General features: G+C 42.6%; 1 protein-coding gene across 7 annotated transcripts in view; it reads left to right on the top strand.

The window, feature by feature from the left end:
* The window catches only part of LOC122558116 (embryonic protein UVS.2-like), a 193217-nt gene that overhangs the window by 146371 nt on the left and 27471 nt on the right, over positions 1-19375 (top strand). For all 7 annotated transcript variants that reach the window (XM_087996795.1, XM_087996790.1, XM_087996793.1 and 4 more), the window contains one exon: positions 5522-5640. In XM_087996795.1, coding sequence (XP_087852921.1) covers positions 5522-5640 — 119 coding nt within the window. The remainder of the gene's footprint in view (positions 1-5521; positions 5641-19375) is intronic.

Consider the following 19375-nt stretch of genomic DNA (forward strand, 5'->3'; position numbering starts at 1 on the left):
CAGTCTGAAAAATGACCCTCTACCACCCTCCTCTGTCTTCTCTTGTCAAACCAATTTTTATCCAGTGTCCTACAAAGTCTTAGGATACACTTCATCAGGTCCCAGAGATTTATCTACCTTAATACTTTTTGAAACATCCAGCACCTCCTCTTCTATAATGTGGGCTTTCTTCAAGACACCACTATTTTTTCTCGATGTTAAATACTGACAGGAAACATTAATTTAGGATCTGTCATCTTTTGTAGCTCCTTGTTGATCTTTAAGAGGCCCTTTCTCTCCCTAGGTATTCTTTTGTTCTTCATGTACTTGTAGTATCTCTTTGGATTCTCCTTTACCTTATCTGCCAAAGCCATCTTTTTTTTAAGATTCCCTACAGTGTGGAAACAGGCCCTTCGGCCCAACAAGTCCACACCTACCCTCCGAATAGCAACCCACCCAGACCCATTCCCCTAAATTTACCCCGACTAATCCACCTCTCTCCACATCTCATGTCACCTTTCAGCCCTTCCTGATTTTGACTACTTGTAGACTCCTCAAGGAATTCACTTGATCCCAGCTGCATATACATGTCATATGCCTCCACCTTTTTCCTGACCACAGCCTCATTAACTCCAATTGTCTGGGGTTCCCCACTCCTACCAACCTTACCCTTCACTTTGGCAGGAACACACTGACCCTGAACCCCCATTAACTCACTTTTGAAAACCTCCCACTTAACAGACATCCCTTTGCCTGTAAATAGCCTCCCGAATCAACTTCTGCAAGTTCCTGTTTAAGACCATCAAAATTGGCCTTAACCCAATTTAGAACTTGAACTTGTGGATCAGACCTAATCCTTTTCCATAGCTATTTTAAAATTAATGGAATTATGGTCACTGGTCCTAAACTGTTCCCTGTTAACCCTACTGTCATTTGCTCAGCCTTATTTCCCAAGACGAGGAAACTTCTGGCCCCTTCTCTAGTAGATTCCTGATGAAGGGCTTTTGCCTGAAACGTCGATTTTTCTACTCCTCAGATGCTGCATAACCTGCTATGCTTTTCCAGCACAACACTCTTGACTCTAATCTCCAGCATCTGCACTACTGACTTTCACCCTTCTGTAGTAGGGCCATCTACATATTGTTCGAGAAATTCTTCCTGAACACATTTAACAAGCTGCCCATCATCCAAGCTCTTGATATCAACTGAAACCTTTTTTTTATTTCACAAATATACTTTATTCATAAAATAATTTGATGGTCTGTACAGTTGGTCATGCCATACATACATAAACATTTACATACAGAGATCTGAATTTATCATTTGTATATACAGGTCTGTATGTTTATCAATCATATGTCCATATATTTAGCTGAGGCGTCAGCAGAGCCCAAATGACTGCGTGGGCCCCCTGTTCTTCTTAGGCAGGCAGACTTTACACAGTGGTCTTTCCCCACCGCGCCTTGGCGGCAGCTGCCCCAAGCTTCAGCGCATTCCTCAACACGTAGTCCTGGACCTTGGGATGTGCCAGTCTGCAATACTCAGTCGGGGTCAACTCCTTCAGCTGGAAGATCAGCAGGTTTCGGACCACCCAGAGAGCATCCTTCACCGAGTTGATGATCCTCCAGGCACAGTTGATGTTTGTCTCGGTGTGCGTCCCGGGGAACAGGCCATAGAGCACGGAGTCCCGCGTCACGGCACTGCTCGGGACGAACCTCGACAAACACCACTGCATTCCTCTCCAGACTACTTCTGCGTAGGCACATTCCAGAAGGAGATGTGTGACAGTCTCCTCCCCCCCCCCGCAGCCGCTTCGAGGGCAGCTTGCGGTGCGGCTGAGAGTCCGGGAATGCATAAAGGATCTCACAGGCAGAGCCCTTCTCACCACCAGCCAAGCCATGTCTTGGTGCTTTTTGGAAAGTTCTGGCAATGAGGCATTCTGCCAAATGGCTTTGACAGTCTGCTCAGGGAACCGCTCGATAGGATCTGCCCTCTCCTTTTCCCAAAGGGTCTCAAGGACACTACGTGCTGACCACTTCCTGATGGACTTGTGGTCAAAGGTGTTTTTCTTCATAAACTTCTCCACGAAGGACAGGTGATGCAGAACGGTCCAACTACTCGGAGCGTTCCGCGGCAGCGAGGCCAGGCCCATCCTTCGCAACACCGGGGACAGGTAGAACCTCAGTACGTAGTGACACTTGGTGTTTGCGTACCGGGGATCCACGCACAGCTTGATGCAGCCACACACAAAGGTGGCCATCAGGTTGAGGCATTGGGTGTATTTTTTCCCCCGTTGCCCAGATCTTTGTACAGCGAGTCCCTTCGGACCCGGTCCATCTTTGACCTCCATATAAATTGGAAGATGGCCTGGGTGACTGCAGCGGCACAGGTTCTGGGAATAGGCCAGACCTGTGCCACGTATAATAGCAATGACAGTGCCTCACACCTGATGACCAGGTTTTTTCCCGCGATGGAGAGCGACCGTAGCTTCCATTTGCCCAGTTTCTGCCTCACTTTGCTGATACGCTCCTCCCAAGACTTGGCGCACGCCCCAGCCCCTCCGAACCAAATACCCAGCACCTTCAGGTGGTCGGTCCTGACGGTGAAGGGGATCGAGGATTGGTCGGCCCAGTTCCCGAAGAGCATGGCCTCGCTCTTGCCTCGGTTTACCTTGGCCCCCGAGGCCCATTCGAACTGGTCACAAATGCACATGAGTCTGCGCACGGACAGCGGATCCGAGCAGAAAACGGCGACGTCATCCATGTACAGGGAGGCCTTAACCTGCAGGCCCCCACTGCCAGGAATAGTCATCCCTCTCAGGCTCGCATCCTTCCTGATGGACTCGGCAAATGGCTCTATGCAGCTCACAAACAAGGCAGGAGAGAGAGGACAGCCCTGCCTGACTTCAGATCTGACTGGGAAGCTATCTGATTCCCACCCATTGATTGAGACTGCACTGACAATGTTGGTGTAGAGCAGTCTGATCCAATTGCAGATTCCCTCCCCAAAGCCCATTTTGGAGAGAACATCTCTCATATATGTGTGTGATATCCTGTCAAAGGCTTTCTCCTGGTCCAGGCTGATCAGGCAGGTGTCCAACCCTCTGTCCTGCACGTAGGCGATCGTATCCCTGAGGAGTGCGAGACTCTCAGCGATCTTCCTGCCCGGCACAGCACAGGTTTGGTCAGGGTGAATCACCGACCCTAGAGCAGACCTGACCCGGTTGGCGATAACCTTTGACAGAATTTTGTAATCTGCATTCAACAGTGAGATTGGTCTCCAATTTTTGAGTTCCTCTCTCTCCCCCTTCCGCTTGTAGACGAGGGTGATATGCCTTTCCTCATGGATTCATTCATGGTACCTGCCCGAAGCATACTGACATACTCAATGTTTCCCGGGGTCGAACCCGCAGCACTCCAGCTAAATCTTCTTAACAGATACTGTCCGATCAACTGGTGTACGCTGCTCCACCTTCACAGTCACCCTGACTGTGTTGCGAATGCCCTGGCCTGGGCTGCGAGCGGCTGCTGAGGCCATAGCTCTGAGGTTGGCTGGTACCTGAATTGGCGTTAGGCCGAAGCCAGCATAAAGATCCACCAAGAGCAGGTCAGCACAACCAAATGATCCTCCAACATCCAATCACAATCCAGCGATGGTCTCCAGCAGCTCCAACGACTCCCAACACGATCCCCGTGGTTTCTCCCCCGCCAGCACACGTCCGCTGTGTCGAACCTGCAGCACTCGAGCAGAATCTCTTCCTCTGGTCCTCAGGAACTACACATATTCTGAGCCAAAAGGCTGAGATATCAACTGAAACTGCCATAGTGTTAGGAAGTTAAAATCCCCCACTATTACAATCCTATTATTCTTGCAGCTTTCTGCTATCTCCTTCATATTTGCTCCTCAATATCCCACTGACTGCCTTTCGTGCAATGCTATCAAAGTGATCCACCCCTTTTTGTTTCTCAGTTCTACCCATATAAACTCAGTGGATGAACCCTCAAGAAAAAATACTGCAATTTTTTCTGTAATCAAAAACACAAGACCCCTCCTCTCTCCTCCCCTTCTGTGCTAGCTATAGAATCTTTACCCTGGAACATTGAGCTGCCAGTTCTGTCTATCCCTCAGCAATATTTCTGTAATAGATATTATATCCCATTCCCATATACGTATCCATGCCCCAGATTCATTTGCCATAACTCTCAGCTCTCTTGCTTTGAAATAAATGCAGTTTAACCCAGATTTCTCTTGCTTCCTGCAATATTGTTGTCTCGTAGTAGGATTATCGACACTGCCTTTACTATTTAACTTGCTCTTGTTAACTTCTGTGCTGTCCTCCGGCTAATCTCCCCACCAGGATATTTGTCCCCCTCCAATTCAGGTGCAATCTGTCCCTCCTGTCCAGGTCACCTCTACCCAGAAGAAATTCCAATGGTCCAAGAATCTGAATCCCTGCACCAGCTCTCAAGCCATGCATTCATCTGCCACATCCTCCTATTCCTACTCTCCATAACAATTGGTACCAGAAATAGTCCACAAATTAATACCCTTGAGGGCCTACATTTTAACCTTTTGCCGAATTCCCTATAATCTCTCTTCGGACCTCATCCTTTTTCCTACCTACGATGTCAGTACCAATATGTGGAACAACTCTGACTGCTCACTGTCCCTTAAGAATTCCATCCAAACGCTCAGAGACCTGCTTGACCCTGGCACACTGGAGGTAACACATCATTCTAGAGTCTTGATTGCAGCCACATACTTGGTCCTGTTATGTCATGCGTTACTTTTAGCACAGTCACCCATTCTCAATATTCTTAGGCCCATTGTCACAGTAAATGGGTTGCTTTCCGTACAGCTTACTCATTTTCTCATACTCTTAACACTTATTATCACTTACCCAGCTTTTCCTCTATCATGGCCTGCTATCCATAATTTCCTTGTCTACCTACCCCTTTCGTGTCTCTCTCTGGGCTCCACCTCCACCTATCTACTCTCTCCTCCCCCAGTTTCAGCTTCAGCATAAATACCACTTCTTTTCCAGTTCTTAACAGTTCTGATGATGAGTCACCGGACTCAAAACATTCACTTTGCTTTCTTCCCACAAATGCTGACCAACCTGCTGAGCTTCTCCATCAATTTTTGTCTTTGTTTTGCATCCATGACTATTTTGATTCTCCTTAATTTGCTGTACCTGTAGTTGATAGCTTTGAGCCTTTGCCCATTAACTCTTGGATTTCTAAGAGTTCTGAATATCACAAAACATAAGTTCTCCTCTGTACTAGTACAATTTCCTCCTGGAAATAGTTTCCAAGTAGATTTTTTGAATTTTCTTGCTTTTTTCATTATTTTATCAAATAAATATTTTTATTGGCTCATTGTTTTTCATACACAGTGGATGATTACATGAATATACTGATAGCTGAACGTGTTGCTCTGCTGACTTGACATACTGATATCTGAGGAATGTGAATTTAACAGTAAGATATATTATCATTGTTTCATAGTTTTATTTTGTGTGTTCTGGCTTGATTTTTCTTAGAGGTATGTGGAAACCTACTCACTAAAAGTGATGGCATTTTCACCTCTCCAAACTACCCAGACATGTATCCTAGTTTTGCCAACTGCAAGTGGATAATCAGGGCACCTTTGGAGTATAAGGTATGTGGTAATTGTATAAGAAACATATGGTACTGTTGCACCTGCCATACTGTGTTTGAACTCCTATATCTAATAAAAGAACTGTGAGTCGACTCTTAATAACTGTAAAACAATAATATTTGTTTACTTGACACAATTAATATTAGAACAACAAATACACTATGAACTAATGATAAACACAACACAGCTATCTTATGCTTTAACTTTGATCATGCATCATCACACTAGAACTTGGCCGGGCTCCATATGGTGATGTTTTCTGATCTTCTTCAGATGGTTTCAGAGGTGTCTTTTCTTTCGGTGGTTATTCTAGAGTTACTGTTCAAATTACTGCTCCTGAGGGGGATGTTGCAGCGATTCTTATACTCCAAAGTCTTCGTGCTCTTTTAGGAGGATCTTGAGTATCTTCCAATGGATTGATCAGGTTCGATCACCCTGATCGATCAGACCCAACCAGGTGTTGGCACGCTGATGGCAAGATGGTCCTCAAGTGTCCATTACTGGAGGTGCTGGGTACGCGTAACTTCCTCCAAATAAGGCTGCGAAGTGCTTCTGTTCTCATACCCACCTCAGTGTTTCCGATTGTTCCGAGGGTGACATTCCATTGACCTATTCAAACCCAAATTCCGGGTTGTATTATAGGGTCTGCAGCTATCAGTTTGTTTGAGCAGCTGCAGCCTGTCTGGATTCTGCAGCATGTGGATTGACACAATCACATTAGATTAGATTCCCTACAGTGTAGAAGCAGGCCCTTCGACCCAACCAGTCCACACCGACCTATCCAGACACATTTCCCTCTGCAAATTAGCATGGCCAATTCACCTGCCCCACACATCTTTGGATTGTGAGAGAAAACTGGAGCACCCGGAGGAAACCCACGCAAACACGGGGGAGAATGTGCAAACTCCACACAGACAGTCGCCTGAGGCTGGAAATGAACCTGGGACCCTGGTGCTGTAAGGCAGCAGTGCTAACCACTGAGTGCTAACCAGTCAAGGTTGGCTTCATTTTCCAGCATAACTTTAGTCCTTGTCCACCTTATCCAGTTCATCATAAATTTATCATTTTGAGTGGCCTGTCCGGCCACAGTAAGCATATGGAATGAGCTGCCAGCGGAAGTGATTGAGGCGGTTACATTAACAACATTTAAAAGACATTTGGACAAATACAAGGATAGGAAAGGATTAGAAATATATGGACCAAATACAGAGCAATAGGGTTAGCATCAGCATGGACCAGTTTGGGCCAAAGGGTCTGTATCCGTGCTGTAGGATTCTATGACTCTTAAAAAAAAAACACTCTGAACTGTTCACTTAATTGAGAAATTAGAAGAAAAACTGATTTTCTTCCTACTCTACCTTGCATAAGCAGTAGCTACAGAGATAGTGGATGCACCAGTAGTAACTTTCCAATCTGGATTAGATTCTGGAAAAATCCAAAAGGATTGGAAGACTGCCAATGTAATACCTTTATTTAGAAAGGAAAGGAAACAAAAACAAGTAATAAGGGCCATTTAGCTTAATATCAGTAATTAGCAAAAAGAGTATTATAAAGGATATAATAGCAGAATATTTAGAAATACATAATATGATGAAGCAGAGTCCGCATGGCTTCACAAAGGGGAAATCATGCCAGATGAATTGATTAGAATTCTTTGAGGAGGTAACAAGCAAGATAGAAAAAGGGGAAGCAGTGGATTTAGTATAAGATTCCACACATTAGGCTACCTAATAAGATGTAAGCCCACAGTATTGGGCATAGTAAAATTTGCATGAATAGGGGATTGGCTAACAAATTGAAGACAGACAGATGAGACAAGGGTGCATTTTCAAGATGACAACCTGTCACTAGTGGAATGCCAGAGGTAACAGTGTTGGACCAGAATCATTTGCAATATTTGACTTGATTATTGTCACATGAACCGAGGTACAGTGAAAAGTATTGTTTTGTGTGCTAACTAGATAAATCATACCTTACAAAAAAACTGAAAGAACTGTGGATCTGAAAAAAATTACAGAAATTGCTGAATAATCTCAGCAGGATCTGTGGCAAGAAATCAGAGTTAACGTTTCGAGCCCAGTGACCCCCCTTCAGAATGATGGTAACTAGGAAAAGGATTTATTTTATACAGAAGATGGAGGTGGAGAGTAAACATTAGGTAGAGAGACATCCCTGAAGAGAAAAATACAGTTAAACAGACAAAGCAGTGGTTAAAGGTCAATGTGGGGGGATAAATAGTTGCTAATGGGGACTGTTAGTAGCTGACAATGGATAGTGTTTGGTAGCAGCCCATGTGATGACAAGACCTAGTGTGTGGAGGTGGGGAAAGCATGGAAAAAGGTGCTCAAGCCCTAACATTATTGAACTCAATATTAAGTCCAAAATGCTTCAGGACTGCCCAGCGGGAAATGAGATCCTGTTCTTCCAGCTTGCACTGAGCTTTGCTGCAGCAAGCCTGAGGCAGTGATTTTGGCTGGAGAACATAATAGTGTGTTGGAGTGACAAGCAACTGAAAGCTTTTTTTGCAAACAGAGTATAGATATTTTGTGAAACAGCCTCCCATTTCTGCCCTTCGTTTCACCAGTGGAAAGGAAACCACAGTGTGAGCACTAGACTGAGTGAAGTGCTAGTAAAGCATTGCTTCACCTGGAAGATGTGCTTGGGACTTAGGATAGTGAGGAGGGAGGAAGTAAATGGGCAGGTGTTAACCTTCCGTGGTTGCAGGGGAAGCTGCCATGGGGCTCTATGGATGTGTTGGGAATGAAGGAGGAGAAGACCAGAGTGTCAGGGAGGTAATGGTCCTTGCAGAAGACTGAGAAAGGGGGGCAGAATATGTGTCTGGTGGTGGCATCCCACTGGAGGTGGTGGAAATGGTGGCTAATAATCCTCTGCCTGTGGATGCTAGTAGGATAGTAGGTGAGGACAAAAGGATCCTATCGCTGTTGTGGGAAGGAAGAGAGGGCATGAGGCTGAAGTGCAGGAGCTGGGTTGGACCCAGCTGACCCTGTTAACTACGGTGCTGGGGAATCCTTGATTGAGGAAGAAGATGGGCATTTCAAAGGTTCCTTTATCGAAGTTGGTATCATCAGAACAGATGCAGTGGAGACAGCGGAACTGGGAGAATGGAATAAAGTCTTTCCAGAAAGCAAATCTAAGAATGTGTAGTCAAGGTAACTGTGAGAGTCAGTGCATTTGTAGTAGATATTGGCGGCTAGTCTGTCCCCAAAAGTTGAAACAGATGTCGAGGAAAGGAAAGGAGGAGTCAGAGATAGATGAGGTGAAGGTGAGAGCAGAGTGGAAATTGGGATTGAAATAGATAAACTTTTCTAGTTCAGTATGAGAGAGGGAACCGGAACAGATGATGCATGTCCACCTGGTCCTCTCCTCCTTCATTCCCAGTAAGGCCCCACAGGCTCATAGCCCCTTCCCTGGCAATTGCTCAAGGTATAACACCTTTACCCCCAGAATTCTTGCCACACTGCAAATCGGAACATCATTCTAACATAGGAACATGAGTAAGCATTCAGTCCACTGATCCTGCTCCACCAATCAATACAAGCATAGCTAACTGAACACTTCAATACCTTTTACTTACCTCATCCCTTTACCTTGTATGCCACAAGTAATCATAAATCCACCAATCTCTACATTAAAGTCCTGACATGCAAGTCCTGGGCCGCTGCCTCTGCCAAATTTTAGCCACATGACGCCTGGAGGAGGAACACCTCATCTTCCTCTTGGGACCCTCCAACAACACTGGATCAATTTTGATTTCGCCAGTTTTCTTATCTCCCCTCCCCCCACCTTATCCCATATCCAATCCTTCAACTTGGCACCACCGTCTTGAACTGTCCTACCTGTCCATCTTCCTTCCCACCTATCCACTCCACTCTCCATTCCAACCATCACCCCCCACCTTCATCTACCTATCGCATTCCCATTTACCTTCCCCCCAGCCCCACCCCTTCCCAATTATCTCTCTGCCCCCTTTGGCCCCTCCCACATTCCTGATGAAGAACTTGTGCTCAAAACATTGAGTCTCCTGCTCCCTGGATGCTGCCTGACCGACTGTCCTTTTCCAGTACCACACTCCTTGACTCTCCATTAAACTATCCAAAGGCTGAGCCTCCACAGTCTTCTGTGGTATGGGATTCCAAAAGTGTACAACCCTCTGAGTAAAACCAGTTCTCCTCAGTTTGGATCAAAGTGCAATCACCCCTTTTTTTAAATTGTACCCCCTGATCTAGACCCCCAACCAAGGGGAACGTCTTACCTGTGTCTCCCTGCCTATTCTTTTTAAGAATTTTATAATATTCATTAAAATCACCTCTCATTCTTTGAACTGCTAGAGAATGCAGACACAGTGTGCCCTAATTTTGTTTCATACAATAGTCTCGCCATTCTGGGAGCAAGTGTGATGAACCTTTGTGGAAATAATATCTTTACTGAGATAAGGAGACTAAAGCTACACACAATACTCGAGATGTAATCTAATAAAGTTCTTATACCTACCCTTGGACTGAGACCTGGGTTAAGTCCCACCGGTTCCAGAATTGTATCATAACATTCCTGAACAGGTAGATTAGAAAATAGGTTAGATTTTTAAAAAATCAAATGAGAAACATACAAATGGGGTCATTCAGTTGTGTGTGATAACACTTCCCAGTAGAGCCAAAATAAATAAAGCAGACCCAGTGGATTCAGGTCCCAACTGCTCCAAAGACGGATAATAACATCGTTGAACAGATTGATTAGAAAAACACCATAAATTCTATACAACAACTTTCTTGTGGCACAGTGGCTTGGATAGAAGTTAAAAGTGTGGTGCTGGAAAAGAACTGCAGATCAGACAGCATCCAAGGAGCAGGAGAATCAACATTTCAGGCATAAGCCCTTCATCACCTGCTGTGCTTTTCCAGCACCACACCCTCGACTCTGATCTGCATCACCTGTAGCCCTCACCTTCTCCTGGCTTAGATTGAAGTCCCACCTACTCCGGAGGTATACAATAAAACCTCTGAACAGGTTGATTAGAAAAATAGGTTCATTTAATCAAAAATTCTATATAATAATGGGTTCTGCTGGTACAGTGTTAATGCCACTGCCTCTGGACCAGGAGGCTCTGGTTTAAGACCCATCTGCCTCAGAGGTGTATTGTAACATCTCTGAATACGTTTATTAGAAAGATAGGTAGATACATATATGGAAATAAAGCAAATCCAGAGGGCTCTCTTGTTGTGCAATAATAATGTTCCTACCCCTGGATTGGGAGGTCCAGTTTCAAACAAAAAGTGTGCAAACTAGGAGTCCCTCTTGTGGTGCAGTGGTAGTATCCCTACCCCTGAATGGGAGGCCTTTGTACAAGTCACACCTGCTCCAGAGATGTATAATATCTCTGAACTGATTGATAAAAGAAAAGAGGAAAAAAAAGAGCAGACCCAGCAGGTTCAAGTCCAAACTGCTCCAGAGGTGTGTAATGACATCTCTGAACAGGTTGATTTGAACAATAGGTTAAATAAAAAAAACAGCAGACCCCAGATGGGTCCCTCTTGTCGTGCAGTGGTAGTATTCGTATTCCTGGACTGGGAGGCCTGGGTTCAAGAATCACCTGTGCAGAGGTTTAGAATTGCATCCCTAAACAGATGGATTAGAAAATATAGGTTATGTTCTTTAAAAAAATTAAATTTATAATGCAAATGCAGCTGGGTTCCTCTTGTGGCACAGGGGTAGTATTCCTGTTCGTGGGCCAGGAGGTCTGTCTTCAAGTCCTTACTGCTCCAGAGGTTTAGAATTACATCTCTGAACAGGTTGATTAGAAAAATAGGTTATATTTTAAAAAAAGATTAAACTTATAATGCAAACCCAGGTGGGCTCCTATTGTGGCGTAGAGGTAGCATTTATTTTCCCAGACTGGGAGGCTCAGGTTCAAGTCACACCTGCTCTAGAATTCAAAATAACATCTCTGAACTGGTTGATGAGAAAAATAGGACCCAGTCATATTTGCTGATAATCTGCTCCTCTTCCACCATTACGTGGTATTCTTGGAGAGGGAGCGCACGGTTTCCATCAATGCCATTAAGAGAGAGGTGGACACCACAGGAGATACAGTGCTTTATTTCCTCCTCCATCTCAGTTTTGATTTAACCCCTTCCCTCCCACCTTACCTTCCCTTCACATTTAATGGTTTGTATTGCCCATGGATTTTATGTGCCTTGGTACACGTGACAATACATTCAATTCAAATATTCAGTTGGCTGCAGAGATGAACACTGGTAGTACTTAAAAGAAAAAATACAATGCAAAAAAAGTCACGGTGATTTTACTGTTTGAAAAGTCCCTTAGCTGTGCACAATAGCACTATTACGTATAGAAAAATAAATAGGCCCACAAGGGCTCTTGTGACACAGTGATAATGTATTTACCACTGAATCTAGAGACCTGGATTCAAATCCTACTTGCTCCAGAAGTGGAGTTTATAAACATTTATGAACAGTTTGAATAGAAAATACTAAAGCACATGCAGGACAGCTCTTGTGATGCAGTAGTTATGCTGCAGCTCTGTGGAGCCCTGGTTAGACCACACTTGGAATATTTTGTTCAGTTTTGGTTGCCTCATTATAGGAAGGGTGTGGAAGCTTTAGAAAGGGTGCAGAGGAGATTTACCAGGATGCTGCCTGGACTGGAGGGCATGTCTTATGAAGAAAGAATGAGGGAGCTAGGGCTTTTCTCATTGGGGCAAAAAAGGATGAGAGGTGACTTGATAGAGGTGTACAAGATGATGAGGGCCACAGATAGAATGGATAGCCAGAGACTTTTTCCCATGGTGGAAATGTCTATCATGAGGGGGGGCATAGGTTTAAGGTGATTGGAGGAAGATTGAGGGTAGATGTCAGAGGTGTGTTCTTTACACAGAGAATGGTGGGTGCATGGAATGCACTGCCAGCAGTGGTAGTAAAGTCACATACATTAGGGACATTTAAGTGATTCTCAGATAGGCACACAGAAGATAATACAATGAACGGTATGTAGGTTAGTCTGATCTTAGAGTTGGATCGGCACAACATTGAGGGCCAAAGGGATTGTACTGTGCTGTGTTCTATGCAGTAATGTCCCTATCTTTGAACCAGAAGGCCTAAATTCAAGAGCAGGGTCTCTTCTGCTCTGAGCATGCATTCAATCTCTTTTAGAACCTATGCTAACTTTATAGAGATAAGTCTATAAGGATGCTGCTTAATTGGAACAGTACTGCCAAGTCTACATAATGCATAGTCAGATTAGTACTTTCCAGCATATTCCCACATATCTCCCCATGTGATTGTAATAATTCTTTCAGGTCATTTTGATTTTCCTCTGAAAGGTAACTGAGTAATTTATCCCAATTTTTGAGAAGTTCCTCATTGTTCAATTTAATTTCAAGAATGTCTAATTCAGAATTATCTGAAATTGTTTCTTCACACTCTGTTCTTGTCAAATAATTCACCTCAGTCAATTTCCTTTTAATTTAATATGGCCCACTAAGCTTTATCTTTAAAAGTTCGTAGAACACTTAGAGTAACACTAACATTTTATCTCCACTAACAAAGTTGCGAATTTTTGATTTTTTGTCTGCTGTCGGATTCATTTCATGCCATACCACTTCCAAATGCTAAATATTGAGCTCACCGGCCCTATTTTATTTTTCATTAATGTTTGACCATAGTCCAAATGTGTGGTCTCTGAACTTTGGTTCATCAATTTCTCTTTAATTAATTTCAGTGGTCCTCTCACCTCATGCCCAAAAATAATTCAAATGGACTGAGTTTAGTAGATTCATAATTGCAAAACGTACAAATATAATTCATTTATCCCAATCCTTTGGATAGTCTTGACTGTAAGCCTTTAGCATGATCTTTAAAATTTGATACCACTGTTCTAATGCTGCCTGCGATTCTAGAGGTCAATTCCTGGATTGGCGGGATTACCTTACACTGAAAGACTTGAGTGACTGGGCTTGTATACCCTTGAGTTTAGAAGGCTGAGAGGGGATCTGATTGAGACATATAAGATTATTAAAGGATTGAACAGTCTGGAGGCAGGAAACATGTTTCCGCTGATGGGTGAGTGCCGAACCAGAGGACACAGCTTAAAAATACGGGGTAGACCATTTAGGACAGAGATGAGGAGAAACCTCTTCACCCAGAGAGTGGTGGCTGTGTGGAATGCTCTGCCCCAGAGGGCAGTGGAGGCCCAGTCTCTGGATTCATTTAAGAAAGAGTTGGATAGAGCTCTCAAGGATTGTGGAATCAAGGGTTATAGAGATAAGGCAGGAACAGGATACTAATTAAGGATGATCAGCCATGATCATATTGAATGGTAGTGTAGGCTCGAAGGGCAGAATGGCCTCCTCCTGCACCTATTGTCTATTGTCTAGATGGTATGCAGTGGACTTGAATTATTTTATTCCTAAGCTATCCATAACTTCCTTACAAAATTTGATCCTTGATCCAATTGTATTTCTGTGGGTAGTCCTGTATCTCGTAAAAAGTCTAAGTAAGTCTTTAACAATTCTTTTAGCCGTGGTATTGCACCATGGAATGGCCTCTGGAAATCTAGTAGACTCATCCATTATGGTCAACAAATACCGATTCCCACCTTTTGTTTTAGGTAGGGGTCCTATGCAGTCAATTATGACACTTGTACAAGGTCTTTCAAATGCGGGATTGGGTTTTAAGGGTGTTGGTTTCGTCACAGCCTGAGATTTTCCAATTACCTGACACATATGACTGTCTGACAAAGTTCAACAATGTCCTTATGCAGTCCAGACCAATAAAAATGTTGCATTTTGGCTTGACTTGTCCTTATTTCCAAATGACCTCCCACTGGTAATTCATGTGCTACCCATAAACCTCCTTTGTATAATCTGCCAGTAATACAACTTGATGAACTTATGCCCATTTCTCATCTGCCCATACATATAATAGTCTCCATTTCCTCATCAAGACTTCAATTTTAAGACAGTAATATTCTAGGATACACTCAGATTCTTTTTCTGTGTATGCTTTTTGATACAACTGCTTTAGTTTTTCATCTTTCTGTTATAATGCAGTTAATTTCTCTGAACTAAAAATATCCACTTTGTCCTTCACCTGTTCTTGTTTATTTGTGAACCAGTTGCTCAAACATAGTTCTGATAACTGAACTCCAACTTCCTTATTTTTTTAAATTTCTTCTCCTGTTTCCACCTGTGGCTTGTTAATACAGTCAAGAAAAAATCCCAGGATATACCCTGTACTTCCTTTAACACCTGTACCCTGATTTTCCACTGGCTTTTCAAATGCAGTAAGCATCACTCCCACCTACGATCCAGCTATATCATTACCAAGAATAAACTGTATTTCTGGAACTGAGAATTTCTCTACTACTCCTGCCACCACCATCACTTTTCATCAGACTGTCCAACCTTACTTTGTATAATTGACCACTTCTTACCCTGAATTCCACATATTACCACTTTCCTGGCAATACTCCTTCTAAATTATCACATCTCTCAGATCAAAACTATTATTTTCTTTATCTACTCCACCTAGCATACATGAATAAAGCTTACCCTTGCAAGTACATGCTTTAAAGAGATCTAGCACTTGTTTCTCAACCACCCCCGATTAAACTGTACATTCTTTTGCAGTTTTTAAGCTTCCACTATGCTTTCCTTTATCACTTCAACAAAACTCAGTGGTTTAACCTGTTTTTCCCACATCCGTCTTCCCAGTGCTTTTTCTAATCCACCAACACTGCAACTCATGTGGCCTACGTTTTTACAGTACAAACATCTGAGCTTTTTAACTTCCCTTTCCGCCTCCTCAGTTGCCTTTATACCCAGTAGTTTTTTTTAAACTGCTTCTGCGATCTTCATTGAGATCTCCATTTCCCTTACCACCTGAGGATTTCTCTTTTCCCCAATTTCTATCCCTCAGAGATTGAAATTGATGTCGGAAGCCAAACTTTGATTTATGAACCAATTCATAAACATCTGCCATTTCCATTGCTAATCTTGCAGTCTTAACTCTCTGCTCTTCCATGAGTTCTCGCTACTTCAGGAAACCAATTTTTGAATTCTTCCAAAATAATCATCTCTCGAAGAGCATTGTGTGCTTTATCTATTTTCAATTCCCTTATCTACTTCTTAAAATTACTTTGATCGTTTGAAACTCTATGTACATTTGATCAGATTCTCTCCTTAGATTCCTAAAATGTCTAGAGGCTTCTGGTACTTGCTCATATGCACTTAAGATAGCTTTTTTCTGCTCATCATGCTCCAAAGATACCTCCTATGATAGTGAAGCAAATGCCTCACTAGCTCTGCCTACCATCTTTGTTTGAATCAACAATGCCCACATGGTCACTGGCCATTTTATTTGTTTATCTACTTTCTCAAATGAAATGAAAACAGCTTAAGTTTGTGCGAAGATTTGTAGCTCGGGTGCTCGTTGTTGTGGTTCTGTTCGCCGAGCTGGGAATTTCTGGTGCAGACATTTCATCCCCTGTCTAGGTGACATCCTCAGTGCTTGGGAGCCTTCTGTGAAGCGCTTCTGTGATCTTTCCTCCGTCATTTGTAGTGGTTTGAATCTGCCGCTACTGGTTGTCAGTGCCAGCTACTGGAACTGACAACCGGAAGCAGCAGATTCAAACCACTACAAATGACGGAGGAAAGATCACAGAAGCGCTTCACATGGAGGCTCCCAAGCACTGAAGATTTCACCTAGACAGGGGACAAAACGTCTGCAGCACAAATTCCCAGCTCGGAGAACAGAACCAAAACATGAAAACAGCTTCTACTTTCTTCTTGTCAAACTTTAGTATAGCTTGGACATATTTAAACATATTTCCACCAGGTCTCCATCACTGTTTTCAACAGTACTTATACCTTTCACCTCCACCTCCTTCATTTCAAGTCAACTTTGAGTTTTCAGTTCCAACTTCCAAAGTTCTTTCTCACTTTCTTCTGCTCGGGCCTTCACTTTCTTTTTCCTCTGCTTTCAATTGTAATTCCATCTGTTTCATTTCCTGTCATGTTCAAGCTGCTTCATTTGCAATTGAATTTTAGCCATTTGCAATTATTCTGATGGAACCTCCACCAATTGTCGAGCTATTGCTGCAATTGCACCCCTTTTCACAAGGACAAAGGCAACCCCAGCTCCAGCTTGTCTGCCAATTCCAAAAACGTTGCCTTACTCACTTTATATAAAATTCCTGAAGTGATTTCTTCCGCCCCTCCAGTTTTAGTGACTGAAAGATACATTACGACAGAAGGCACACTGCCAAATGGAACACTTCAAATAAAAAAAACAAACTCACCACTCAGTGCCTTTGAGTCCAAGAATACTAAACCCTAAGAAGATAGTCTAACTTATTATTTGAAAGGTAAGTGCAAGAGGTTATATTCCAGATGCAATTCAATTGGTCAGACTACTTAACTTTAAACAAAACACATTATTTTTACACTACAGATAAAATACAGACAATATAAAAAGGAAAGAAAAGAATTGGCTTAACCGGGTGAACAATCTTTTATCTGAAATACTTGGGACCAGCTGGTTTTCGGAATTCAGAATTTTTCAAATTTCAGAATAAGTGACAGTTGGATAGTGAATTTTTTTTAAATCTTACCGGAGGAGCATGACTCACTAAGTAAAACAGGGACTTGAAACAGAATCGAGGCCTGCCAGTGCTGGGTCACGCACACCCACGTCGCATCTGAGTGAATCAAATTGAGTGGGTTTCAACTTGGGTTAACCAAGCAACCTTATTAATGAAACAAAAACTTCGCAAAAAACACCTTTGGAGCTTTTCAAATTTCAGGACTTCGGATAAAGGATTGTCTACCTGTACAGATCTTAAATACATGCTTGGTAAAGGTAAATTCAGTAAAGTAGATTGTCTCACATGCAACTCCAGCAGCAGGAAGAGAACCTCAGCTTTGAGCTGTAAAAGAGTGGAATAAGGTCTTCAGCATCCAGCTTCAAGACTGCCACAACTGCAGAAAGCTAAAACTAAAAGTCTTGGTTCTGTGGAAGCTTGTCCTCACTCATTCAGGCTGCTTCTGTTGTTCCAACTTTTTTAAAAAATCCCAAGACCTCACAAGCTTGGAGTAGACTACTCACCACCTCTGTCTCAACCTTTCTTTGTACAAAACAACCAGGACAAAATACACCTCTTAAAGTCATAGTATCATCACAAGAGAGATCTCTGTGTATCAATATATGAATCAAAATTGTAATATGCAACTATAGCAAGCAATTAAGAAGTGAAATGTTCTCATTTACTGTAAGAGAAATGGAATGCTAGAGTTATATAGAACATATTTTGAGGCTATATCTGCAATTTTCTATTTGGTTTTGGCTCCCTTAAAAGAAAAGATGTAAAGAAGCAGCTTGGAGAGGATTTACACAAATGATATCTCGAATAGATTAGTGGAGTTGGGGGTATGGTCTGACACAGAAGATGTTTTCTCAGTAGAAAGTTTGGACAAACTGGGCCTATATTCATTGGAGTTTAGGAACCTGAGAGGTAATCTTATTCAGCAATCCTGAGAGAATGTGACAGGGTAGATGCTGAAAAGAAGTTTGCTTATGTAGGGGCTAGAACTAAGGGACATAATTTAAATTTAACTGTATTCTACTTAAGAAGGCGATGAGGTGGCAAGTTTCCTCAGAGAGGTGTGACTCTTTGAAACTTTGTTCCTGAGGGATTATGGAAAAATATCAAGTTGTTTAATTTGGCAGGAAGAATGAAAAAAATGAGATTTACTTAAATGGAGAGTAACTATGGAAGAGTGACACATGATCGCAGCCAAGGTAAGTAATCAAGATACACAAAGCTATCTTTTTGAAATAATTCCATGAAGGCCAGTATCCTGTCACCAAGTCACCCTTTGTTTACACATGCATAGTATATGACACTGACCCAGATAGCTAAGAGCCGGCTCCTTGAGTGAGCAGAACCACTGACACGCCTATTTATACCTATCAGCCAGGACTCCCTGATTGGACAGGTTAACAGCCTCAGTCAAGGAACTCATTCTATGAGATCCATCTGGCTGACCTCATTCCAATCACTACACTTTCATTATTAGGGGATTGAACATAAAGTAAGAAAGTTATACTTTAGTTTTACAGGGGAATTGGTGAGACAACACCTTGGATACCATGTGTAGTTTTGGTCTCCTTATTTAAGGAAGGATGTAAATGCATTGGAACCAGTTTGCAGAAGGCTTACTACATTGATGCATGGACTGAGCAGGTTGTTTTATGAGTATAGATTAAACAGGCTAGATTTGTTTTCACTGGAGTTTAGAAGAGTGATGGTGACTTGATTGAAGTGTATAAAATCCCAAAAAAGTCTTGAGACAGTTGAAATGAGAAGGAATTTATTCTTGTAAGTCAGTCAGCAGATATAGGGCACTGTTCTAAAATTTGGGGTTGCCCTTTTAGGACAGATTAGGGTAATATTTTTCTCTCAGCATGTTGTGCAACTTAGGAATTCTTTGCGTCAGAAGGCGATAGAGTGGGATCATTTAATACTTCTAAGCCAGATATAGATATATTCTGGATTAATCAAGAAGTCATAGTGTATCAGAAGTAGGTGGGATTGCTCAGTTGAGGCTAAAATAAGATCAACCATGATCTTATTGAATGGTGGATCTAGCTAAAGGAGCTGAAAGACCGGCTTTTACAGGGATCATTAAATAGGCTACATG

The sequence above is a fragment of the Chiloscyllium plagiosum genome, unplaced genomic scaffold (genome assembly GCF_037043375.1).
Source record: "Chiloscyllium plagiosum isolate Xiang-an unplaced genomic scaffold, Cpla_swu_hap1 HiC_scaffold_18, whole genome shotgun sequence".
NCBI lineage: Eukaryota > Metazoa > Chordata > Chondrichthyes > Orectolobiformes > Hemiscylliidae > Chiloscyllium > Chiloscyllium plagiosum.